General features: G+C 40.3%; 3 protein-coding genes across 7 annotated transcripts; 1 reads left to right on the top strand and 2 right to left on the bottom strand.

Moving 5' to 3' along the window:
- Window positions 1–103: 103 nt before the first annotated feature.
- anks3 (ankyrin repeat and sterile alpha motif domain containing 3) lies at window positions 104–8054 on the bottom strand. 3 transcript variants are annotated; one of them, XM_062992670.1, is made up of 14 exons: window positions 7853–8054; window positions 7638–7759; window positions 7475–7556; window positions 5459–5576; window positions 4830–4967; window positions 3634–3759; window positions 2993–3105; window positions 2738–2887; window positions 2525–2649; window positions 1847–1988; window positions 1475–1685; window positions 547–606; window positions 363–457; window positions 104–193 (listed from the first exon to the last, which is right to left on the bottom strand). In XM_062992670.1, exons 1-13 carry the CDS (start codon window positions 8000–8002, stop codon window positions 372–374), a joined length of 1623 nt encoding a protein of 540 aa, XP_062848740.1. In that variant the 5' UTR covers window positions 8003–8054; the 3' UTR covers window positions 104–193; window positions 363–371. The 3 variants fall into 3 exon arrangements, with proteins under 3 accessions (XP_062848740.1, XP_062848742.1, XP_062848741.1); XM_062992672.1 differs by having other exon boundaries at window positions 7638–7790; window positions 7946–8016; XM_062992671.1 differs by having other exon boundaries at window positions 113–196.
- A 4844-nt stretch (window positions 8055–12898) lies between these two features.
- On the bottom strand, window positions 12899–15833 carry c3h8orf33 (chromosome 3 C8orf33 homolog). Its single transcript, XM_062991831.1, has 5 exons — window positions 15746–15833; window positions 14479–14885; window positions 13508–13598; window positions 13275–13421; window positions 12899–13183 (listed from the first exon to the last, which is right to left on the bottom strand). Exons 2-5 carry the CDS (start codon window positions 14881–14883, stop codon window positions 12981–12983), a joined length of 846 nt encoding a protein of 281 aa, XP_062847901.1. The 5' UTR covers window positions 14884–14885; window positions 15746–15833; the 3' UTR covers window positions 12899–12980.
- Window positions 15834–17407: 1574 nt separating this feature from the next.
- Window positions 17408–21764, top strand: h3f3d (H3 histone, family 3D). Of its 3 annotated transcripts, none has more exons than XM_062992666.1 (4): window positions 17408–17493; window positions 20064–20215; window positions 20294–20447; window positions 21265–21764. In XM_062992666.1, exons 2-4 carry the CDS (start codon window positions 20088–20090, stop codon window positions 21391–21393), a joined length of 411 nt encoding a protein of 136 aa, XP_062848736.1. In that variant the 5' UTR covers window positions 17408–17493; window positions 20064–20087; the 3' UTR covers window positions 21394–21764. The 3 variants fall into 3 exon arrangements, with proteins under 3 accessions (XP_062848736.1, XP_062848735.1, XP_062848737.1); XM_062992665.1 differs by lacking the exon at window positions 17408–17493 and adding an exon at window positions 19737–19813; XM_062992667.1 differs by lacking the exon at window positions 17408–17493 and adding an exon at window positions 19841–19980.
- Window positions 21765–21995: the final 231 nt, after the last annotated feature.

The raw sequence follows: 21995 nt of genomic DNA, 5'->3' as shown, positions 1-21995 counted from the left end.
CTCGACCTGCTTGTCATTTTACTGCCTTTATCATTTCTTCTCTCTCCGTCGCTCACACTTAAGAGTTTTTAACCAGTTCGGTAACCACTCTTTTTTGTCCCTTCCTTTCTCTGTCCATCGGGCCAGCTCAGGCAGCTCTCCGTTTGTGAGTTCAGGGTGGCGTCTTCACCCTCAGTCAGTCAAATTGCAGTTGCTGCTGAGAAAAACAAAACAAAAGTAGGAAACAAGGTGTGTGTGTGTGTGTGTGTGTGTGTGTGTGTGTGTGTGTGTGTGTGTTGGACACATAAAGCAAGCTCAATATTTCAGCTGCCTATGGCCTGGTGCTTCTTGGTTGTAATATTTGCTGAAGATGAGTGACTCACATGTAGATGCTAAGATTCTTCCTCCCAGCTGTTGGAGCTCTTCTCTGTTGTGCACAGATTTTGAAGACTTTGACAGAGCGCCTTAAAGCCATCAGCTAAACAGAAAAAAAAACCATACAGAATCTTTATCACAGAACAAACTACATGGTCTAAAATCAAACTAATATACTGGTTGTGTTCCTACCTAGCTTTTCCTCACAAGACTCCATCCTGGAGAGCATCTCTGAGAACAATGCCCCATTACCTACATCAGACAGAGAAAAAGAAGGGTTGGTGTATAATGACAGGCGGTGAGGTAAGCAGCATGGAAAACTGATTTTATTAATAACTGGTTTTATGAAATCAATTACGATAACCTTGGGGGTAACAAGACCCCTTTTGTTGTGTTTGTATGTTGATGGAAATTTGTGCTGGGCACTAAAGCCTCGATTAATGTTCCAGTTCATTTCAAAGCTGTTCAGTGGGGCTGAGGTCAGGGCTCTGTGAAGGCTACTGGAGTATCTTTAAACCAAGCTGTTCTTAATGTCTTTGTAAACAGATGTAAAGTCAGTCTGGAACAGGAAAATGCCTTCTCTAAAGCAGTGGTCCCCAACCAATGGGCCGCGGACCGGTACCGGTCCGTGGGTCATTTATTACTGGGCCGCACAAAAAGAATAAATAATTAGAGATCGCTACATCAGCAATGAAAACACTACTTTTTTATGGGTGTTACTGTCTCCAATCACCCGTAGGTGGGAGCAGCGTCTCGTTGCAGCGAAAAAAGCTCATTTGTGAGTAGGACAATTATTCTATTTTTAATCCCTCCACCCCTGCCAGTCCGTGAAATTATATCTTATATGAAACCGGTCCGTGGTGCAAAAAAGATTGGGGACCGCTGCTCTAAAGCACATTATTTCCTGTTATTACACATGTTTGCAACTTTTGTAGCTGAAATATGAGAAGGGCTGTCCCAAAACTTTAAAAGGTTCACGTACCACCATACGCCTTCTGTATTTGTGAGCCCAGCCTAAAACTCGGGCAGCATAGCTCTTACCTCATTAATGGATAAACATGCTATTTAAAAGCACAGATTGTGTGTGTATGGATGAAAATGATAGTAGTAGTATACAGACCTTTTGCTGTAGCCTGTGAAAACTGTGTTTGTGTAGCTTGGAGTGTGTGTAGGGTGCTGTTTAGGGCCTGGATTCGGTTGATGTTTTCCCTTAACTCGGTCTGTACTCTCCTCCATGCCATCTTCTCCTCCATCAGGCATCCCTCCATCACAGTGCGTAGTTCCTTCTCTTGAGAGACCTGACCCTGCAAAGACTCCACCTCCACACACCGCTACACACAAACACAAGGTAGGACACAAGGTATTATACTCATGCATAAAACCCATTAATTAATACTCATTAAAGAGGATCAGTGTCAAAATAAAACAGGAGTTTTATTTTATAGTGCTATTCTATGTATTATGCCACTAAATAAAGCAATTGTAGTGTTACCTTATGAAGCTGAATAGCCATCTCTTGCATCTCAGCCTCCAGTTTGTCAGCATATGCCTGCTCTAATGCATCACTTGGTGGTCGGGCATTACTATGCCAACGGGCTACTGCTGAGGTCATCTTCCTCTTGGGGCCAAACAACCTAGGGAAAAAAAGCAGTGTTGGACAAAATACCCATTACTCAGAATTAACTAAAAATAACAATACTTCTTGAAAATAGTGCAGTGGTGCAGCAGTAAAATACACTAGCTGTACAGATACAAGATCAACAGTGCAATCGGCTAGTCTGGCGTGTACACAGACTTGATTGTCTATGTCTTGAGGGTGGGGAGTTGCCAAACAGCCTAGCTATTATTAGGTGCACTTGTCATTGCGCTCCTAGTGCCTGTCCTAAGCCTGGATAAAAGTAAGGAGGGTTGCTTCAGGAAGGGCGTCCAGTGTAAAACTGTGCCGAAAGAAAAAAAATAGGAGTAGCAGCTAGCTGGTTAACTTGTTTTCTTGATAGCATCCAGTAAACCATACGCAAAGCATTTTTTCATATAGATATAAATAATTACTGCTGTAGTTTCATCCTAAGGACTTTGGCTAAAGTTAAACTGTTCCAGCCAACTATGAGTAGGTTACAGATACTCCAAAAGGTACTTAAGTGTGGATGAGAAAGGACAAGTGGGTACTCACGTGATGCCCACTTCTTTTAGGTCATTTTCGGTCAGTGTTAGGAAGATTCTTAGGTCGATATCCTGCTCCTCCAGCAGGGGGAGGTACTTAATACAGCCTACCTGCTCCAGAAACTCTGCCAGCTCCTGACACCAACACACAAAATAACACTACAAACTGAAAGAATTTATCATTTATTATTCATAGTTTTCATTACCACATAACCATGTTTACCTTGGGTCCTGTGTAAGAAGGAGGAGGTCCCGATGGAGCAGGAATTTCATAATTCCCAGTCGAGTCACTGTTGCTATGACGATTCTTGCTCTTTGAGTGATGTGGCTTGTTGGGCCGACGAGGGCAGGTCCTCTTGGCTTGATCTGAATCCTTGTGGAGAATACTTAATGTATAAATATATACGCAACTCTAAAAATGTTTGGGATTGATGGGTCTTTTTGTGAATTGGGTTCGGTCGGCTGCTCCCATATTTACCTCATTACTCTCTATTGACGCCTCCCTGCTGAGGCCGAGGAAGCAGGGCTGACCCTCACTACTGCTGCTGCTGCTGCGCATGGTGGGCATGTCGTGATCAAAGTACAGCTCATCTATACACAAAAAAAAGTTCCACTGTTGTGAGTGCTGAAATAAAATATGATCTTTACAAAAGACTTTTGTTATGAAAATTGTACTCATGGGAAACCTGAGTGGGGCAGTGGTTTAATATTTGCCAGCCCACCAGCACAAAGAGCTTAAGCTCTCCAGTTTAAATTCCATATGGTGCTATACACCTGGACAGGCATCCAAACAGGCATAGTTGTCTGTGACTGAGGAAGGGAAGTTGACTGGGCCTGTTGACTGTTTAACAGTGATCTTTGCTATTTGGTGCCTGTATTATTAATAAATGATAGCATATTTCTTCATGCATGGTACAGCTCTCTGTAAGACATTGCAAACAACTGGAAACAGCCGGCAACTGCGCTCATGGCAGAGGGGCTTGTGATAGTCTCAGCTCTTTTCGGCCAGCAATAATTGCAGCAGAACTTACTTGAGAGAATATGGGGAAAATGCAAAAAAATTTTCTATAAGTACTCGTATATGTCTAAGTGTGTGAGGTCAGTCATTCAAACACTCACCTCTACTGCTGTTGCTCTGTCCGTCTAGTTCATTGATAGGGGAAGTAACATCACGGTTGCAGATACCCTCGTTCTGTTCACCGACATCACGGAACGTCATGTAGCCTGGTGGAGCCGATGGCAAATCTACCACAGCAAGATTAATCAGATCAAACAAAATACTAGTAAACAACCTTTGTTTCTGGTTGCTTTCTGAAGATTACACATCTCATGGAAGGAGGCTAACCCCCTTAACATGTGTGTTGATTTGCAATATTACTTTGCGCTGAAATAATGTCTACCAACAATCCTGGTTGTTTACGATGACCATATTAAATTTACTTTATATTTTAGTAGCTGTAAGCCACATTTACAGTTTCCTATTTGGGCATTAGATTAACACTATATGAGGGTCTTTTCAAATACCTATTCCGATTTTATATTACACACTGTGTGATATGTGTACTCAGTGTCCAATTCTTTAACAACAACCTTGCAAATGCATGTAGCATCACATTATCCAACAAAAGCATATAGGCAGCAATGTTATGGCTAGATGAAAGTGTGGTTCATAGCTGGGCAACATAACACGTAATGCCAATTTTTAAAAGAAAACATGTAGTATTTATTTATTTATTAGGATTTTAATGTCATGTTTTACACACTTTAGTTACATTCATGACAGAACAGGTAATTACTGGTTACACAATATTGTAAGTTTAAGTCTGTTAAACACAGTCATGGACAATTTTGTATCTCCAATTCACCTTGCATGTCTTTGGACTGTGGGAGAAAACCTGAGCTCCCGGAGGAAACCCATGCAGACACGGGGAGAACATGCAAACTCCACACAGAAAGGACCTGTACCACTCCATTTGGGAATCAATCCCATTGGTGTGAATAAATGTGGGTAATGAAGTTGGTATTCTAAATGGTCGCTTGTTAAAACTATATTATTTCGTATATAAAAGTCTCAGTGTATCATGCATTGGTTTTTCATCATCCTCTGCCATCGTCATATTGGTGGATTTCAGATGAGCCTGTAGTCACACTCAAGAGTTTAAGATTTTGATGATTTGCAGAGTTTGATGAGTTTTGGAAAATGCTTTTCGTCTGTCACTGGAAAACCTGTCATATTATGTGTTCCAAGACCACAAATCTTTGGTCACGATTAAAGATTGGTCTTCAATACTAAGCTCTGGTGTGTGTGAGTGTACCATGTTTGGGAGCCACTCTGCAGCGAGCTATAGCCTGTGGGCCGTCGTGTATGCTGGGGCCCCTGGTTCTGCTGCGGCCAGATCTGGGTCTCGGAGATGCGCTGTCCTCCTCTGATGAGCTCAGCTCCTCATAGACCCCTGCAAAGGGAAGGCGTGTGTGTTACAGTGCCTAGAAACTATGAAATTGTTTATAAAACTGTTTTACAGTGAAAGATTTTTGGTCACAGAGGGTATGTGTTATCTTATTGTCGGAGATTGCACATTTACATTTCTCTAACGTAAAAGATGTGTTCTTACGCCATATCATTGAAACACTAGCATTAATCTCATGCAGCCCATTGCCTTGCCAACTAACTGAAATAATAATTTAGGAATCACTTGACGTTAGAGATTTACCACAGAAATACAGTCAAAATAAAGTGCAAATGAATAAAAAAAAAAATCACAAACTATCACAACGATAGTGGGCTAGTGAGATTAACCGCTGTGCCACCCAAGCTCCTAAAGAATAAATAAGTGTCTGGTTCAAAAATTCCCAAGTTAGAGTTCCCAGTTAAACGGAAGCAGGTTAGAACAAAGCATGTGTGTAACAAAACACCTGAAGACTGAATACTTTTAAAGCATCTGACCTGTTCTTGCTCTTAGGCAGTGCATGTCTAAGAGGCTGGCAATTTTCGTGTGGCTGCACATCATGGCTAAAGCTCTTGCCGTCTCACCTTTGAAATTCCTTTCCTCAACCCGTGCTCCCTGCAGAACACACACGCAAACACACGCGCACACAATTTCAAGCAAACAGAAATTGTAAGAGAGGCACATAAACAGTGTATGGCCAGACTTATAGACACACAAGGCAGCAGTGGGTAGCACTGTCGCCTCACAGTAAGAAGGTCCCGGGTTCGATCCCCAGGTGGGGCGGTCCAGGTCCTTTCTGTGTGAAGTTTACATGTTCTCTACATGTCTGCGTGGGTTTCCTCCGGGAGCTCCGGTTTCCTCCCACAGTCCAAAAACATGAAAGCAGTGTTAATTTTGACAGCAAATTTTGATTTAGTTTTAGTCATAGTTTTGACTTTTGACTAAAATGTCATTTAGTTTTAGTCGTAATTTAGTCATCTGAATTGTTTTAGTTTTAGTCGACTAATTATCATAAGACTTTAGTCGACTAAATCTACAGTCGATTCAGTCGACTAAAATACATATTTGTTTGTTTGTTTATTAGGATTTTAACGTCATGTTTTTACACATTGGTTACATTCATGACAGGAACGGTAGTTACTCATTAAACAAGTTTATTTGATTCACAAGGTTATATCGAACACAGTCATGGACAAATTTAGTATCTTCAATTCACCTCACTTGCACGTCTTTGGACTGTGGGAAGAAACCGGAGCACCCAGAGGAAACTCACGCAGACACGAGGAGAACATGCAAACTCCACACAGAAAGGACCCGGACCACCCCACCTGGGGTTCGAACCCAGGACCTTCTTGCTGTGAGGCGACAGTGTTACCCACTTAGCCACCGTGCCGCCCTAAAATAAGTATAAAGGGTGTAAAATGTAAATGCTTTTTTTATCACTTCCCTTAAATTATTTAAGTCATTATATACACTTACACAAAATGAAAAAATTTTAACCAGTTATGGAATATTATTAATGTTTGAATGTGCAATACACACAAAACCAGATTTAACTTATTTCAAACAACATCTTTATTTAACTGACCTTGCTTATTGAGCATAACAATAACAAAAGATTAATGACCAGTAGGCCTGCTCTGCCTGAAAAGTATATGCATTGTTCATAACAAATTGCATATTACATTCTTTATAAAACTGGGTACCGTAAAAGCAGCAGTGCCATTATGTTGCCATTATACTGCCAGCGGATCGTCGCCCCACATGGTTTACACATCGTCTTGTTTTTCACGACATCAAATGAGAAATGTGTCCATATATCGACTCTCCTCTTTCTCCCTGTTGACATTGTGGAGTTAATCTAGTCCCATGAGTAAAGACAGTTCACAGGCTAGTCTGGTCTTCCCGGGTTTAGATCAAATCTGTGCAAGTGTGCTCTTACCGCGGTACTGCAAAAGATTAGTACTGATTGGATGGCTAATCGCCTTGTCCTGCCCCTCCACATATGCTAAAGTAGTTATGATTGGATCTCTTTCTAACTTGTCCCTACCTTCCACAAAACTAAATCAGTTCTGATTGGATGTCGCCCCTGCCAAACATTTTCGTCTCGTTTTTATTCGTTGACGAAAGTGTCAATTCATTTCGTCATAGTTTTTATCCTTTTTTTGTAGTTTTTATTTAGTTATCGTCTCGTTTTCGTCATGAAAAAAAGGTTCGTTGACGAAAACTATGACGAAATCATTCGTCAACGAAATTAACACTGCATGAAAGTAAGGTAAATTGGAGTTACAAAATTGCCCGTGACTGTGTTTGACATTGAACTTGTGAACTGATGAACCTTGATGTAACGAATAACTACCTGTCCTGTCATGAATGTAACCAAAGTGTATAAAACATGACGTTAAAATCCTAATAAATAAATGTAGTCACACAAGAAAGCTGCAAGTTCTGCCCAATCTGATACTAAAATTTTTACTGCAAAGATGCAGATACATACACCTAAACATACTTACACGATCAAGAAGGTACTGGACGATGATCTCGTGACCTGATGCTGCTGCTTCCATTAATGGGGTAAACCCAAACAGAGGCTCCCTGAAAAGAAGATGATTAATAACACACAAATGACACAGCAGACGTGTAGCTGGTGTGCGTGTGTACATGTATATCTCTTACTTGATGTTAGCGTTTGCATTGTTATCTAGAAGAAATTTGACCATCTGTTGATGTCCGGTGCTCGTGCTGTGCAAAAGAGCAGTCCAGCCCCGTGAATCCTTACGTTCAAGCTCCACTCCTTGCTATAGAACAAGAGTTATAGCCAATCAGATGCTGGAATAAAAAAAAAAAACCCTAAAGTAAAGTTCATTGTAGCAATTTGGGCTCATTTGTACCTGTAGAAGGAAGTAAGCAATGCTCTCATTGCCACAGCTAGCAGCCAGCATTAGCGGTGTAAGCCCCCTGTCAGTACTAGCATTGACGCTTACACCAGACTCCAGAAGCAGGTTAACAACGTTGTCGTGACCAATGTAGGACGCATACATCAGGGGAGTCCAGCCACCGAGGTTCTTCCGATCGATATCCACATCACCTCTACAGAAAAACACATAGTACACACCATGAGAATATTGATGCAGACACATTTCAGAATAAACACATGCGCTTTAAACAACAAATCTGTGTTTAAACACACATTTAAAACACTTCATCTTATGATCCTCTAGGTCATTTACATTGTAGAAAGTCATCAATCCATGATTTGTTTATGGGGATTTTGTATATTTGTTTACCTGCTGTGTTGAATGTGGCATTAATTATTAATTAATTGTCTGTTTTAACTTTGCTTTAACCTGGCCAGTGTTGCAGTGGGACCTATTCATTTGACGACAGGAAGGAAAAACCTTTTTATCCTGATTGCATGTCTTTGGACTTTTGTGAGGAAATGGGAGCATCAGGAGGGAACCCATGTGGACACAGGGAGAACATGCAAACCCCACACAAGAAAGTCCCTAACTGCCCGACTGTGGAATTGAAGACAGGCCCTTCTGCACCACTGTGCCGCCATGGCATTAGTATTATATAAACCTGAAAATTGTAATAAACATGTAGCCATATCAGGAAGCCATCCCACCATTGCTTTAGGTGTAGGGACAGAGGTGAAGAGGTTGTTGTTTATCACAACCAAGGCTACATCATGAAAAAAAAACAAAAAAAACGTTTAGCATACATAAGTATTTAAGATACACCACATTGTATACTTGCACTGGAATCCTCTTAGTTCTTCAAAACCTCTAAGTACATTTAGAGAAATAACTTTAATACATTTTTGGGTTGCAGTGTAAAGGACAGAGTTGGGAACTGAGGGATGCACCCACTAAATCAGTGAGTGAGTAAACTTTTAACTTGTAAGTCAGTGAGAGAGTTAGTCACAATCAGTTAGTCACAGAAGTCAAAAAGTCAGGCAGCCATACCTACGTATCCACTCTGCCACCACATCAAACTGGCCAATTGAGCAGGCAGTGTGGAGGTCCAAAGGTAGATCCAGCTCCTCATCGCTACTCGGGGTGCCCCCACTGTCTGCCAGCCATACTGACAGACTTGAGCCAAGCTGCTCCGACTCACTCGCTTCATCACTGAGTTCTGACATCCCAAAATAAACTTCTGAAAAGTATTCAAAACTTTGTCAGTGATTCCTCCAACCACATCTTCAGGAATTAAATGAACAGTAGTAAAATCCAACACTAACAATACACATAGTTAACATAAAACATATTACACGTATTATACTATTTTAGGGTGCATAACAATAAGACATTCCATCCTCATTTATGCCAGAGCCAGCAGTGACCGGGAGTCCAACAACATAGATGGTGTTGTTCTTTAAGTGGAAGGAATGGTATTGTTCCACAACCCATTGATTAATGTTGCCAGCTAATCACAATCTGCAAGAAAATTTATAAGCTTCCAGGGCAGTAAGTGTCCTCCACCAACTATGACCAGCTGGCTCGGTCACATTTTTCTATTAATTTTTCCATTAATGTCTGACTGACCAAAAATGAATTCTATTAAAACTACACATAAAACTAAAATGAACAGAACCTCAAAAAAAAAGGTAAACTTTATGAAAACCTAACTTTATGAATCATTGTAAATTGTCCATTAATTATGTGCAAAGCCAATGTCAATCTATATAAAACAGTGGATTTGTTATAACTCTACAAATTATTTACAGATGAATTCATCTGATTTTTATTTAAGTTCGGTTTATTTCGCTAGTTGTAATGTAACGTTAGTAAATTTTATTTTATTTGTATTAACTATAATCCTGATTGAAGTAAATTCAGTCTATACAGTTTGGGTCAAAGGTTTACATACACATATAAGGTAGATTTGTTTCATGTCAGTATCAGTATTTCATTGATTTGAACACATTTTTTGTTTTCTCTTACTAAAAGACACATACTTAATTATCCAAAAAAAAAACTTTTTATATTTTTATATACAACACGAATATACAGGGGTTGGACAATGAAACTGAAACACCTGTCATTTTAGTGTGGGAGGTTTCATGGCTAAATTGGACCAGTCTGGTGGCCAATCTTCATTAATTGCACATTGCACCAGTAAGAGCAGAGTGTGAAGGTTCAATTAGCAGGGTAAGAGCACAGTTTTGCTCAAAATATTGCAATGCACACAACATTATGGGTGACATACCAGAGTTCAAATTGTTGGTGCACGTCTTGCTGGCGCATCTGTGACCAAGACAGCAAGTCTTTGTGATGTATCAAGAGCCACGATATCCAGGGTAATGTCAGCATACCACCAAGAAGGACAAACCACATCCAACAGGATTAACTGTGGACGCAAGAGGAAGCTGTCTGAAAGGGATGTTCGGGTGCTAACCCGGATTGTATCCAAAAAACATAAAACCACGGCTGCCCAAATCATGGCAGAATTAAATGTGCACCTCAACTCTCCTGTTTCCACCAGAACTGTCCGTCGGGAGCTCCACAGGGTCAATATACACGGCCGGGCTGCTATAGCCAAACCTTTGGTCACTCGTGCCAATGCCAAACGTCGGTTTCAATGGTGCAAGGAGCGCAAATCTTGGGCTGTGGACAATGTGAAACATGTATTGTTCTCTGATGAGTCCACCTTTACTGTTTTCCCCACATCCGGGAGAGTTACGGTGTGGAGAAGCCCCAAAGAAGTGTACCACCCAGACTGTTGCATGCCCAGAGTGAAGCATGGGGGTGGATCAGTGATGGTTTGGGCTGCCATATCACGGCATTCCCTTGGCCCAATACTTGTGCTAGATGGGCGCGTCACTGCCAAGGACTACCGAACCATTCTGGAGGACCATGTGCATCCAATGGCGGTGCCGTGTATCAGGATGACAATGCACCAATACACACAGCAAGACTGGTGAAAGATTGGTTTGATGAACATGAAAGTGAAGTTGAACATCTCCCATGGCCTGCACAGTCACCAGATCTAAATATTATTGAGCCACTTTGGGGTGTTTTGGAGAAGCGAGTCAGGAAACGTTTTCCTCCACCAGCATCACATAGTGACCTGGCCACTATCCTGCAAGAAGAATGGCTTAAAATCCCTCTGACCACTGTGCAGGACTTGTATATGTCATTTCCAGGACGAATTGACGCTGTATTGGCCGCAAAAGGAGGCCCTACACCATACTAATAAATTATTGTGGTCTAAAACCAGGTGTTTCAGTTTCATTGTCCAACCCCTGTGTATATATAACACGAATTGTGTTTTATATACAACTTTATTAACTTAATTGTGGCATGATATACAAATGTATGTTAATATTGACCTGAACTGTTCATATTCCGTTATGTGCAAAACCTGGGCTGATTCCTAAATGTTAACCAATAACTACAACTAGTGCGCTAGCTCAGCTAAAAAAAACGTAATTTAGACCCCCTATATAGTGTACCTGTATAGGGAGTAAGGAGACATTTGGAATAAAGCCATAGTGTTTAATATGGATATTTAACGCATAGTTTGATATCACTTTGCCGTTCTCAATTGATCTAAACCACATTAAATTGATGTCAACAAAGAAACTGTTTAATTATTTTACTTACTATTTCAGGATTAAATACAGCTGTTTATTAAAAGTTTTTACACAGAGTTAGCAAGTCTCGAGTTTTGTCGGGCGAATTCGAGAATGAGAAAGTTCACTTGCAAGTTCTACATGAATCTACCGTATATATCGAAATATCACAAACTAATAAAAAACACTAAACTACTGCCATACTTACAGAAACTTTTGTTTAGAAACAGCTCCGCCGGGTTCGTGAATCGCCAGCGTCACAACACGGGTACACAATCGCACAAGTTTGCACATCTGGTAGAAACGGCGCCTGGGATTTGTAGTTCTTCTTCGTATGTCGTAGTGAAATTGCATGGTGGCTTTATCTAACCATAACTACAAATCCCATAAGCGTCTAAAATAACAGCAGTCGTGACGCTAATCTTTTGCTCAAGGGGGTCAATGCTGCCTTGCATTTAAATATAAAACAGCCTGACTGAAATAAATAAAAGTATTAAAAAAATCATCTAACTTAAATGATTAAATAAATACTTGCCGTGTCGGATAGATACACAACGAAGTGATTTAACAGTCATTTAACAGCAGCTTCCGATTGTAATTAGTCGTCATGTTGCCCTGTTGTCATGGCAACACTGCATTGCACCATTTATTCATTCATTCACTCATTAGTATATTCATATATCATGAATTCAGTACGGCGCAGTAACGCAGTCTGCATCATGGCTCACAGTACTGTGGATTATACATATTTTCCGCGTAGCTTTACTTATTTTGAAGCCAAGGAAAGCTGCGATGAAGAGAACGTGCCAAACTCTACGGTGAAGCTGGAACTGAGCCTGTCACTTCAACTGTGAAAGACCGACACTACATGCTTCATTATTTGTTTGCTTCTTAGTTGAAGCGTTCACTCTGTAATTTATACATTTATACAAAAATTATTATAGCATACCCATTTAAATGGTTTGCGGTTAGACTACCACTTAAAACCAAGTACATGTTCATTTTGTGAAGATATATTAATTATTAAATGTTTGTATGATATGTTTCTTATTGTTATTATAATGGTTTTCTTGGATGACCCATGGATGGGTGGATAACTCATGTAAAAGCATACTGTGTCTCTCTGTACACAACATGACAGCTGAAGTGGCCAGCGACCTAATGTGTGAGAAAGTGGCAGAGAAATTTACAGTAGGGAAATTACTAGACTGACGGTTGTACACGCAAAAATAAAATAACAAAAATGTATCAAAATCAGCTCAAATTCTGATTTAATATCTAGATCTAGTGTCCCCACTTGATTGGAGCTTCTATATTGGGTGTTATCTTTTACTTTGTTGTAAATCAAACACATCAAAGGTTTTTCTGAATATAAACTTTAATCTAGTCAGTCTATAAGTACATGAAGTCACTCCATGACACTTTTGGGGTTTTCTGTACAATCACAGATTAAAGTTGAAACAAAACTGCTCCCCTGAAAGTCTGAACACAAATTTTTCAGCAGCTCCACCAGTTTGCTCAGCAGCAACTGAAGGTTCCTGTACGTCCACAGTGTGTGTTGTGCATTGTTGCGTCTCAGCACGCCGATGAAACACTGGTTTTCGGGAGGGTTGTGACCCAGTGTTGAACTTTGCAGAAGAAATTGCTGTAGGAAATGAGACAATCAGTTAATAGACATCATAATAGTAAACACACACACTCCAAAATGTTTAGAGTTTGAACTGTCTATCTCTAACCTGAGTGGATAAGTTTGAATTGCCTGTCCCTTTCCTGCTCCATCTTCTTCCTGTAATCTCCAGACACGGCTCTCATCACCTGCCTCTTCTTCACTATCGGTGCTTTAGAGCTGCGCAGGGTCTTCAGAGCTCGAGCAGCTTCCTCTCCTTATATTATATTATACAGTCAGCTTAGCAGGTGATGTAGAATTTATTAGTGTGTTTAGCAGAATGCATGAGTGTAAGTGACTCACTTTGCTTGGCAGAAGATTTCTGAGTTCTGAGCCCGAGCTCAAGCTGCTCAATACACCAGTCCAATTCTTGAATCAGCTGCTGGTCTGCATTCTATCACACGATTTACACATAAGATCTTTATTCAGGTAGTCTAATACAACAGTATAAAAGCATGTTAATCAGCTGTTAATGACTTGTAAATCACAGTATGCAAAAGTGTTTGGAACATCACTTTACATAATTCACTGCTGGATTTATTTTACCTCACATTGTGAGTAATGGGTCTTTCAAGGGAAGTGTAAATGAGTAAAACTCATTGTTACATGAAGCAGGTAACATGTACATGTTCTTGATTGTATTTTATTCACAATTTTTCTAACGATCTAATAATTTGATCACATTTCCTCTCCTCTACTGCTACTGACCTTCACTCCTGAACAAGGAGAGTCATAACTAATACATGGCTTTATAACTAACACACAGGTTCATGTGGAAATCTGTATCATGCATGTCCCTGTGCAGGCACCATCAATCAGCCAGCAGAGGTCATGTTTGCAGCAGTTATGAGGAATCCCCTTTGGCATTACTACCCTTAAACAAACCAATCCTTGTCTGTAAAGGCGCCCGATCCGCCTGAATAGTCGAACCTGTGAGTTTGAAGTGTCAGCTCTGGTGTGCTAGCCTGTTTTATCTCTGTGCCAACCAAAGCACCTTGAATGTATTTTGCCCACTGTCTTTTTATTCTGACCTAACTGTTGTAAATCTTACAGATATATTAGCCAATGTTTGCCGATTCCATGCAACATTTTAACTTTTCGCTAAACATCCGCTGGAATTTTTCCTCTTATCATGCCCACAACCATGCCAGAACATCATCTGAAAAACTTTTTTGGGACCTTTATAACTATTTACAGGCCAACAGTAAATTACAGTAATTCAGCTATTGCTGAGCACAATGTTTAAATTCCCGTCCACCCTGTAAATTACTCACCAGCACTACATTCTCCTGTTTAGGTGCCTCCTCAAGTTTTTTCTTCCCATTTTTCAGCAAGTCATCCTCTCTTCTCTCACTGTCTCCTGTTGCTTTTTTCTTCTTTTTCTTCTTTGTTTTAGGTTTTGCGTCCACACTTAGCTCTGAGGTTTGATCTACTATTTCATTCATCTCTGAGTCTTTGGATTTGGCCTCATTGCCTTCTGTTGCTGAAGGAATTTGGAAGTTAAAAGCAAAACCAGAGCTCGTTTCTGAAACCTCAGTCTGTACAGGTTGGGTTTCCTCAAGACTCATTATGTACTGGGACACAGAAGTTCCAGCGTCTGGGAGGAAGTTAAATGTGAAGGAGTTGTCACTATGCTGCCAGTGAAAGTCAGATGAAACTGAAGTGATGTTCTCCTGCATCACTGTAACAAAGAGACCTGAATTTAAAGCATTACAGAAATGGGGAGGGGGTGTCAGAGAAATCCTGTAACAGAGCTCAAGGAAGTATAATCTCTATTGCTACCTAAATAAAAAAAGCTCTTGCTCCAAATTAACAATTAAAGCAAGACTGAAGTTTGATGAGCCTTAGTCTTGCTTGATTGTGGTCAGTTTTACCTTTGTTTTGGCAGCTCATACGTGTTTTGGTTTTTAAAAACATGATCAACATGATCATCCAGACATATTTTCTCTAAGCACAAATAAATTGTATTTGTTTGTTTGTTAATTACCAGGTACCACAGCTCTTCAGAATTCATTTAATCAAAAACTCTTATACTACTGGCGTGTACCAAACCCAAACAATTTAATTATATAAATAATTTAACATATTCATATTATTCAGATTTTAATAAATGTCTACTGCAGAAGCACTCACTTTAACTTTGCATCGATTTTTAGTTCATTTTGTGTAACTCTGGCTTTTGGAATTTATTTCTGTGCAAGCACAATTCTAGTTTATTCACTGTTGTCTGAAATCCACCCGTAAAACAACAACTTACTTTTGAGTCAATTGTGTTACAAGCTTGTATCGCAAATCACAAAGTAACCCAATGACCGCATTCCAATTGCGTTCTTACTCTTGTTGTAGTGCACTAGCTGTAGTTTAATTTAAAGGCACTGCTACCCTATGTAGTTCAATTATACAAGGAAAAAAAGGCGGTTTGGGATACAGCTTCTATCTGAGCAGGGTTTCATAGTTGTAATTTAAATTAACATTTATAATTTACCACAAGCTGTACTTAATAATTAGCTGTGCTTTAATGTATTAAAAAAGACAGGTTACCTTTGTAAACCGATCCGAAGTGGGGTTAATTTTCAGAAATGAAAAGAAAAATATAGTAAACAAATCTCGAAATACTGTAGCTCATGCTCAATTCGGTCCACGAGTATAAAAGTCCGTCTAAACAAATACTCATCTACTCTAGTTCCGACCAGTGATGCCCTGTCGGCTTTGAACCATTAAAGTTGTGTTTACTAATAATAAAAATAAAATAAAAAACATTAAGACCACAAAAAATGACCAAAACAGCTAAAATGACTTTAATCCTTCATGTTAGAGCACATTCGATTTAAGATTACAGAAGCGCAAACTTTAGCAGAATACCAGCTTAGATATTATACAAACTTAATCAAGTTGTACCCATAAGATAGACAGACAGACAGACAGACAGACAGACAGACCGATAGATAGATAGAGAGATAGATAGATAGATAGATAGACGGACGGACAGACAGACAGATAGACAGAAAGACAGACAGACAGATAGATAGATAGATAGATAGACGGACAGACAGACAGACAGTCAGACAGACAGATAGATAGATAGATAGATGGACGGACGGACGGACGGACGGACGGACCGACGGACGGACGGACGGACGGATGGATGGATGGACTGACGGACGGACAGACAGACAGACAGAAAGACAGACAGATAGACATATAGATAGACGGACGGACAGACAGACAGACAGACAGACAGACAGACAGACAGATAGATAGATAGATAGATAGATAGATAGACGGACGGACGGACGGACGGACGGACGGACGGACAGACAGATAGACAGAAAGACAGACAGACAGACAGATAGATAGACGGACGGACGGACAGACAGACAGACAGACAGACAGACAGACAGACAGACAGATAGACAGACAGATAGACAGTCAGACAGACAGACAGACAGACAGATAGACAGACAGATAGATAGATAGATAGATAGATAGATAGATAGATAGATAGATAGATAGACAGACAGACGGACGGACGGACGGACGGACGGACGGACGGACAGACAGACAGACAGATAGACAGTCAGACAGACAGACAGACAGACAGACAGACAGATAGACAGACAGACAGACAGATAGATAGATAGATGGACGGACGGACGGACGGACGGACAGACAGACAGACAGACAGACAGACAGACAGACAGACAGACAGACAGACGGACGGACAGACAGACAGACAGTCAGACAGACAGACGGATAGATAAATGGACGGACAGACAGACAGACAGTCGGTCGGTCGGTCGGTCGGTCGGACGGACGGACGGACGGACGGACAGACAGACAGACAGACAGACAGACAGACAGACAGACAGACAGACAGATACATAGATAGATCCGACGGCCTTGTGTTTGGCTGTCCACAAACTTTTGCTCATATAGTGTTTAATGAAAGACTGTAGAACGTCAGTAGGCCTGTCTGATTTATACTATGTAAGACAATCATTATTATATGTATATATTTTGATAAATGTAAACACATGGATGAGTTGTTGTTGTTGTAAAGCGGTTTGTTCATGTTGTCCATGGTAACAAGGAAAGCGGGAAAACGTCGACTTTTTTTTGAAAATGCGGCATTTTACAGATCAATCGTTCAGTTCTAACCAATAGGAGGCGACCTAGGCGGGGCATGAGCATCATTACGTCAGTGAGTAATATAAATACGAGGGGGAGCCTGAGCTCAGTCTGATCGAATCTCCTTGTTTTGGGTCGTTGGAGGAATTGTAAAGGAAAATGTAAGTCCTTGTTTATGTTCTCTATTAATAAAGTCGTGCTGTATACGTGTTCGGCGTGTTGTTCGTGTAAATGGGCACATTGTTGGTGTTTTGTCGAGCTGGAGACACATAATGGCGGCAGAAGGGGACTGTTAACCTGGACCAGTTTGTCTTCGTCTTCATCAACGACTAATGTTCGCTTCATATTTTGAGTGTTCGGTGTTATTCGACGTTCCTCCCTCGTCAAGCGAGGCTTCATGTTTTGTTTGTGTCGGGACACGTTTTTAGTTTAGATTTTTTTTATGCTTAGTTAATGAGAGTTTAACTTGGAATCATTTTTATAATTTTGACCCAAACAAAGAGGCTGTAATTGTTATAGCGCCATGTTGAACGTGTGAGCTGAGTGTCGTGTAATGGTGGCCGCCACTATATTTCCATTCTTATAACTAAAAACTCCCACCAAAAACACAATTTCAGCTGGAACATATCTTAACTCGTGTGGCTTATTATTTTAGAGCGTTTTTTGCGCCACAATGTATATTTATGTTCTATATTTGACATCTGCAATTAATATTGTACCCGCTCGGTTTTACGAAGGTGGCGCGCTATTTTCACCAACCCATATTCCGGCAAGTCCCGCCTACTGGGACCGGATTGGCTAACGCAATCTGATTTTGTGAGCTGGTTGGTTTATATTACTGTCCAATGTAAGTAACGACGACCTGCTAGCCAATCCTAGCGCGTCAAGTCGCAAAACAGGTAACATTAAAACGTATGTGGCTGTTTAGCCATCACGCATTTTCAGTTACATTCAGATGTTTAAATGTAAGTGAACAGGAAGTACGTATTAGAAATCAGAATACTTTATTGATCCCAGAGGGAAATTTCAGTTCTTACAGTAGCACCCATTTATGTAGGAGAATAAACACTCTAATAATTTAAAACAAAGAAAAAAGAAGAAAAATTTGCAAATGGAAGTTAAAAAGTTTTCACACTTAAATAATTAAAATACTTACAATATTTTTATTATTGCACATATGCATAACGAATATTGCACAGATGAACCATAGTGTCACACATTAAGGGAGGAATTATAGAGTTTGATGGCCACAGGTAGTAGAAAAGACTTTGATGCATTTTGGTAGAATGAGTTTTGCACTGAATGTGCTCCTTTGTCTCAAAGTGGGTGAAGAAATGTAACTGCATTTTAACAGATTTGGTGCACGGGCTGTATTTAAATTTGCCAAGTTTGACAACTTTACCTTATGGGGGCCGATGCGCGCTATATTCATATTAAAATTTTGTTGTACATACCAAAACTGGGCCGGCACGGTTCTCCCCGTGTCTGCGTGGCTTTCCTCCAGGAGCTCCGGTTTCCTCCTACAGTCCAAAGACATGCAAGTGAGCCAGTGCCCTTGTAACAACCAGCTTGGTCCCCCCTAGGAATACAGTATATGTAACTCAAATTGAATATGGAAAAGAAAAGGACCAAATAAATGACATTTAAGCAGAGCAAATGCTGTTGATCTGTTTACATCAAACATAAGAAAATGTAGACTGAAAACTGCATAAATAAAATGTTGACTTCTATTGCATATCGACTGTTTCCTCTTAACGCCCACAATGCACATTTGGGCAGAAAGTAATTGGCCCCTCTAACATAGCCTCTGGCCCCTGCCTGCCACCCCCACCTCACATGGTCTAGAACCGCTGCTGAAGTGAGGTGAATTGGAGATACAAAATTGTCTGACTGTGTTTTGACATTAAACCTGTGAACTGTAACTACCGTTTCTGTCATGAATGTAACCAAAAGTGTAGAACATGACGTTAAAATCCTAATAAATTAACCTACGTGCCAACATGTTACACATTTACCCATTATTTCACTCGCACCTGTTGACCGTTTAAATCAACCAATTCACACACTATCATTGTGGAAGGTAAGTGGAATAAACATGGGGAGAACATGTAGAACTTAAAGCTGAGTCCGAGTACTAAAGCCCGGGTTTGTCATTCAAAACCATGTACATGATTAGAACGAAATGCAGTTCTTTAGGCTTTGGTGTGTGTGACATAATGAAATATGAATAACAAATAACTTATGTTAAGTATAAAATAAAATTTAAGATGTAAAAAATAACATAGGGTATTTTTAATATTTACATTACATTCACAAGTATTGCACAATACCTACAGCAGCTTTATGTGGCTCTAAAGTGCATGATTTGAAAGTGCATTATTACTTGTACTGCTTCTCATTATAGGGATACTAACTGAACTGTGCTGAGTGGATTGGGCCTATAACAGTTTACTGCCTTCATTTGCAGCCAGGACTTGCTAAGTACGTTTAAAAAAAATCTGACTTGTTAAGGTGACTTGACAAACTGCATCTGTACAGTGGTCGTGTGGAAGCTCAGTCATGTAAACTAGGGCTTCACCCCACAGGCTACATGCTCAAAGACTCAAACTGCCTTAAGCGCAGTTGACGGAGCAGCTTTCACAAAACAGGTTTTTGTTATAATGCTAGAAGTTATGGTGGTTTTTTTTTTTTGAGATACCACTATGTTCCTGACTTAGTTTTGTTTTTGCAGCTAAGAGAAATACTCTGAAGTGCAATGGCACGTACCAAGCAGACAGCCCGTAAATCCACTGGAGGCAAAGCCCCTAGGAAGCAGCTGGCCACCAAAGCTGCACGCAAAAGCGCGCCCTCTACCGGCGGAGTGAAGAAACCCCACCGATACCGGTAAGTTAGAACTTTTTTGTGACGCTTGATGTTGCTGTTGATGTCGAGTGCTAATTCATGCTTTTATCTGCATTTCAGTCCCGGTACTGTGGCGCTTCGAGAGATTCGTCGCTACCAGAAGTCCACTGAGCTGCTGATCCGCAAGCTGCCCTTCCAGCGGCTGGTGAGAGAGATTGCCCAGGACTTCAAGACAGATCTCCGCTTCCAGAGTGCTGCAATTGGTGCCCTTCAGGTAAGTCCAATGGTGCAGGGCTGATTTCACACAACTCTTTGAATTTTATTTTAACCTTTTATCTATAAAATGACTGCTTAGTGAATGGGTCATGGATTCATTCTAACTAATGTACATCTGTGTATTGCTTTCTGGTTACTGCAAGCAAAGTAAATTGTATCTTTCAAAATGTGTATCTGGGTAATGGTGGTTAGTTGCAGAAAAGGCTTTGTGATGCCAGAGCTTTAAAAATGTATGTTCTTTGACACGATGTATGCACTTATAATCTGTTAGCACTACTGTACATGTGACTCAAAAATTTTAATTTACATAATGGCACAAATGTGTGCTAAACATAATGTTTAATTCAAATTAAATAAATGCATGTACACAGAAAACCTACAGAAAGACATGCTGACTGTGGACTAAAAGCTTGTCATAATTAATAATTATTAGTAATGGAGTTAGTTGCAGGGGGTTTGCATCTGTAACCCCTCTCCCCCACAGGCTTTATATTTTGTTTTCTTTACTGTGCTCTTAAGTTCCTGACAGTATTCCAATATGGTGTCTGCATGGGTTTGCTCTGGGTCCAAAAACATAATTGAGGTGAATTGGTGAGACAAAAATTGTCCTTGACCGTGTTGGACATTAAAAGACTAACTGATTCTCGTGTAACCACTAACTACTTGTCCTGTCATGAATGTAACCAAAGTGTGTAAAACATGACTCAAATCCTAAATAATAAATTCCAATATGGTCCAGACAAAATGTGTTCCTTTAATGCATCTAGCACTGTTCCCTAAACCAGCCTGTGAATATTTTCCCTCCGTTTTAACAGGAGGCTAGTGAGGCATACCTGGTGGGTCTGTTTGAGGACACCAATCTGTGCGCCATCCACGCCAAGCGTGTCACCATCATGCCCAAGGACATCCAGCTGGCACGACGAATTCGTGGAGAGCGTGCTTAAGTGACTCGTTCTGTCTTTTGGGAGGGGGGGGGGGGGGTGAGGGGCAGGTTCTTAAATTCAACGATGTGCTCGCTGTAGTTTTAAGCTTACTTTTTTGTAATGTTTTGGTTTCTTTTGGTAGTTGCGGTAGGGGAGGGGTCATCTTGTGGTTCTTGGGCATGACAGTATGGTGTAGGTGTCAGAACATTCCGGGAGCTCCTCTCAGGGTTTTAAAGTTTGTATTTTAGACTTTGGTATACCTCTACCTGTACGCTCTAGTCTGCATGCTACATGGTGATTATTAGGACGTGTTCTTTATTTCCATCATGACTTGCTATCATTTTTCTCCATTGTGGCCATTTGGTTGTAAATAAACTTTCCACTACCTCGTGTCTGTGTGTGTTTATTGTTGAGGTCTGTAAGAATGCATTTACCTGCGAAATACAATTTGCACTCAAGTATGTCAACATATTTTCTCAATTATTTAAATAGTACATTGGTGCTTGTTTAGAGTACATAAGTTGAGTTTACTTTGTTTTACTTACATTCATTTGTAATTGTAAGTCAATCAAATTTGCTTTTTTTTTTTTTTTTTTTTTTTTTTTTTTTTTTTAAACTGACCT

This window comes from Trichomycterus rosablanca, chromosome 3 (assembly GCF_030014385.1).
Source record: "Trichomycterus rosablanca isolate fTriRos1 chromosome 3, fTriRos1.hap1, whole genome shotgun sequence".
NCBI classification, from domain to species: Eukaryota; Metazoa; Chordata; class Actinopteri; order Siluriformes; family Trichomycteridae; genus Trichomycterus; species Trichomycterus rosablanca.
This window is presented reverse-complemented; position numbering and strand designations above follow the sequence as displayed.

Coding starts and splice junctions, on each gene's coding strand:
- anks3 (XM_062992670.1), bottom strand. CDS start 8,002: ATGTATGCGTCCTACATTGGTCACGACAACGTTGTTAACCTGCTTCTG. Junction 7,557..7,637: donor AATGCAAACGCTAACATCAA/GTAAGAGATATA, acceptor TCTTCTTTTCAG/GGAGCCTCTGTTTGGGTTTA. Junction 1,989..2,524: donor CTAAAAGAAGTGGGCATCAC/GTGAGTACCCAC, acceptor TTTTTTCCCTAG/GTTGTTTGGCCCCAAGAGGA.
- c3h8orf33 (XM_062991831.1), bottom strand. CDS start 14,883: ATGCAGGAGAACATCACTTCAGTTTCATCTGACTTTCACTGGCAGCAT. Junction 13,422..13,507: donor GAAATCTTCTGCCAAGCAAA/GTGAGTCACTTA, acceptor ATATAATATAAG/GAGAGGAAGCTGCTCGAGCT. Junction 13,184..13,274: donor ATTCAAACTTATCCACTCAG/GTTAGAGATAGA, acceptor CATTTCCTACAG/CAATTTCTTCTGCAAAGTTC.
- h3f3d (XM_062992666.1), top strand. CDS start 20,088: ATGGCACGTACCAAGCAGACAGCCCGTAAATCCACTGGAGGCAAAGCC. Junction 20,216..20,293: donor AAGAAACCCCACCGATACCG/GTAAGTTAGAAC, acceptor TCTGCATTTCAG/TCCCGGTACTGTGGCGCTTC. Junction 20,448..21,264: donor CTGCAATTGGTGCCCTTCAG/GTAAGTCCAATG, acceptor CCGTTTTAACAG/GAGGCTAGTGAGGCATACCT.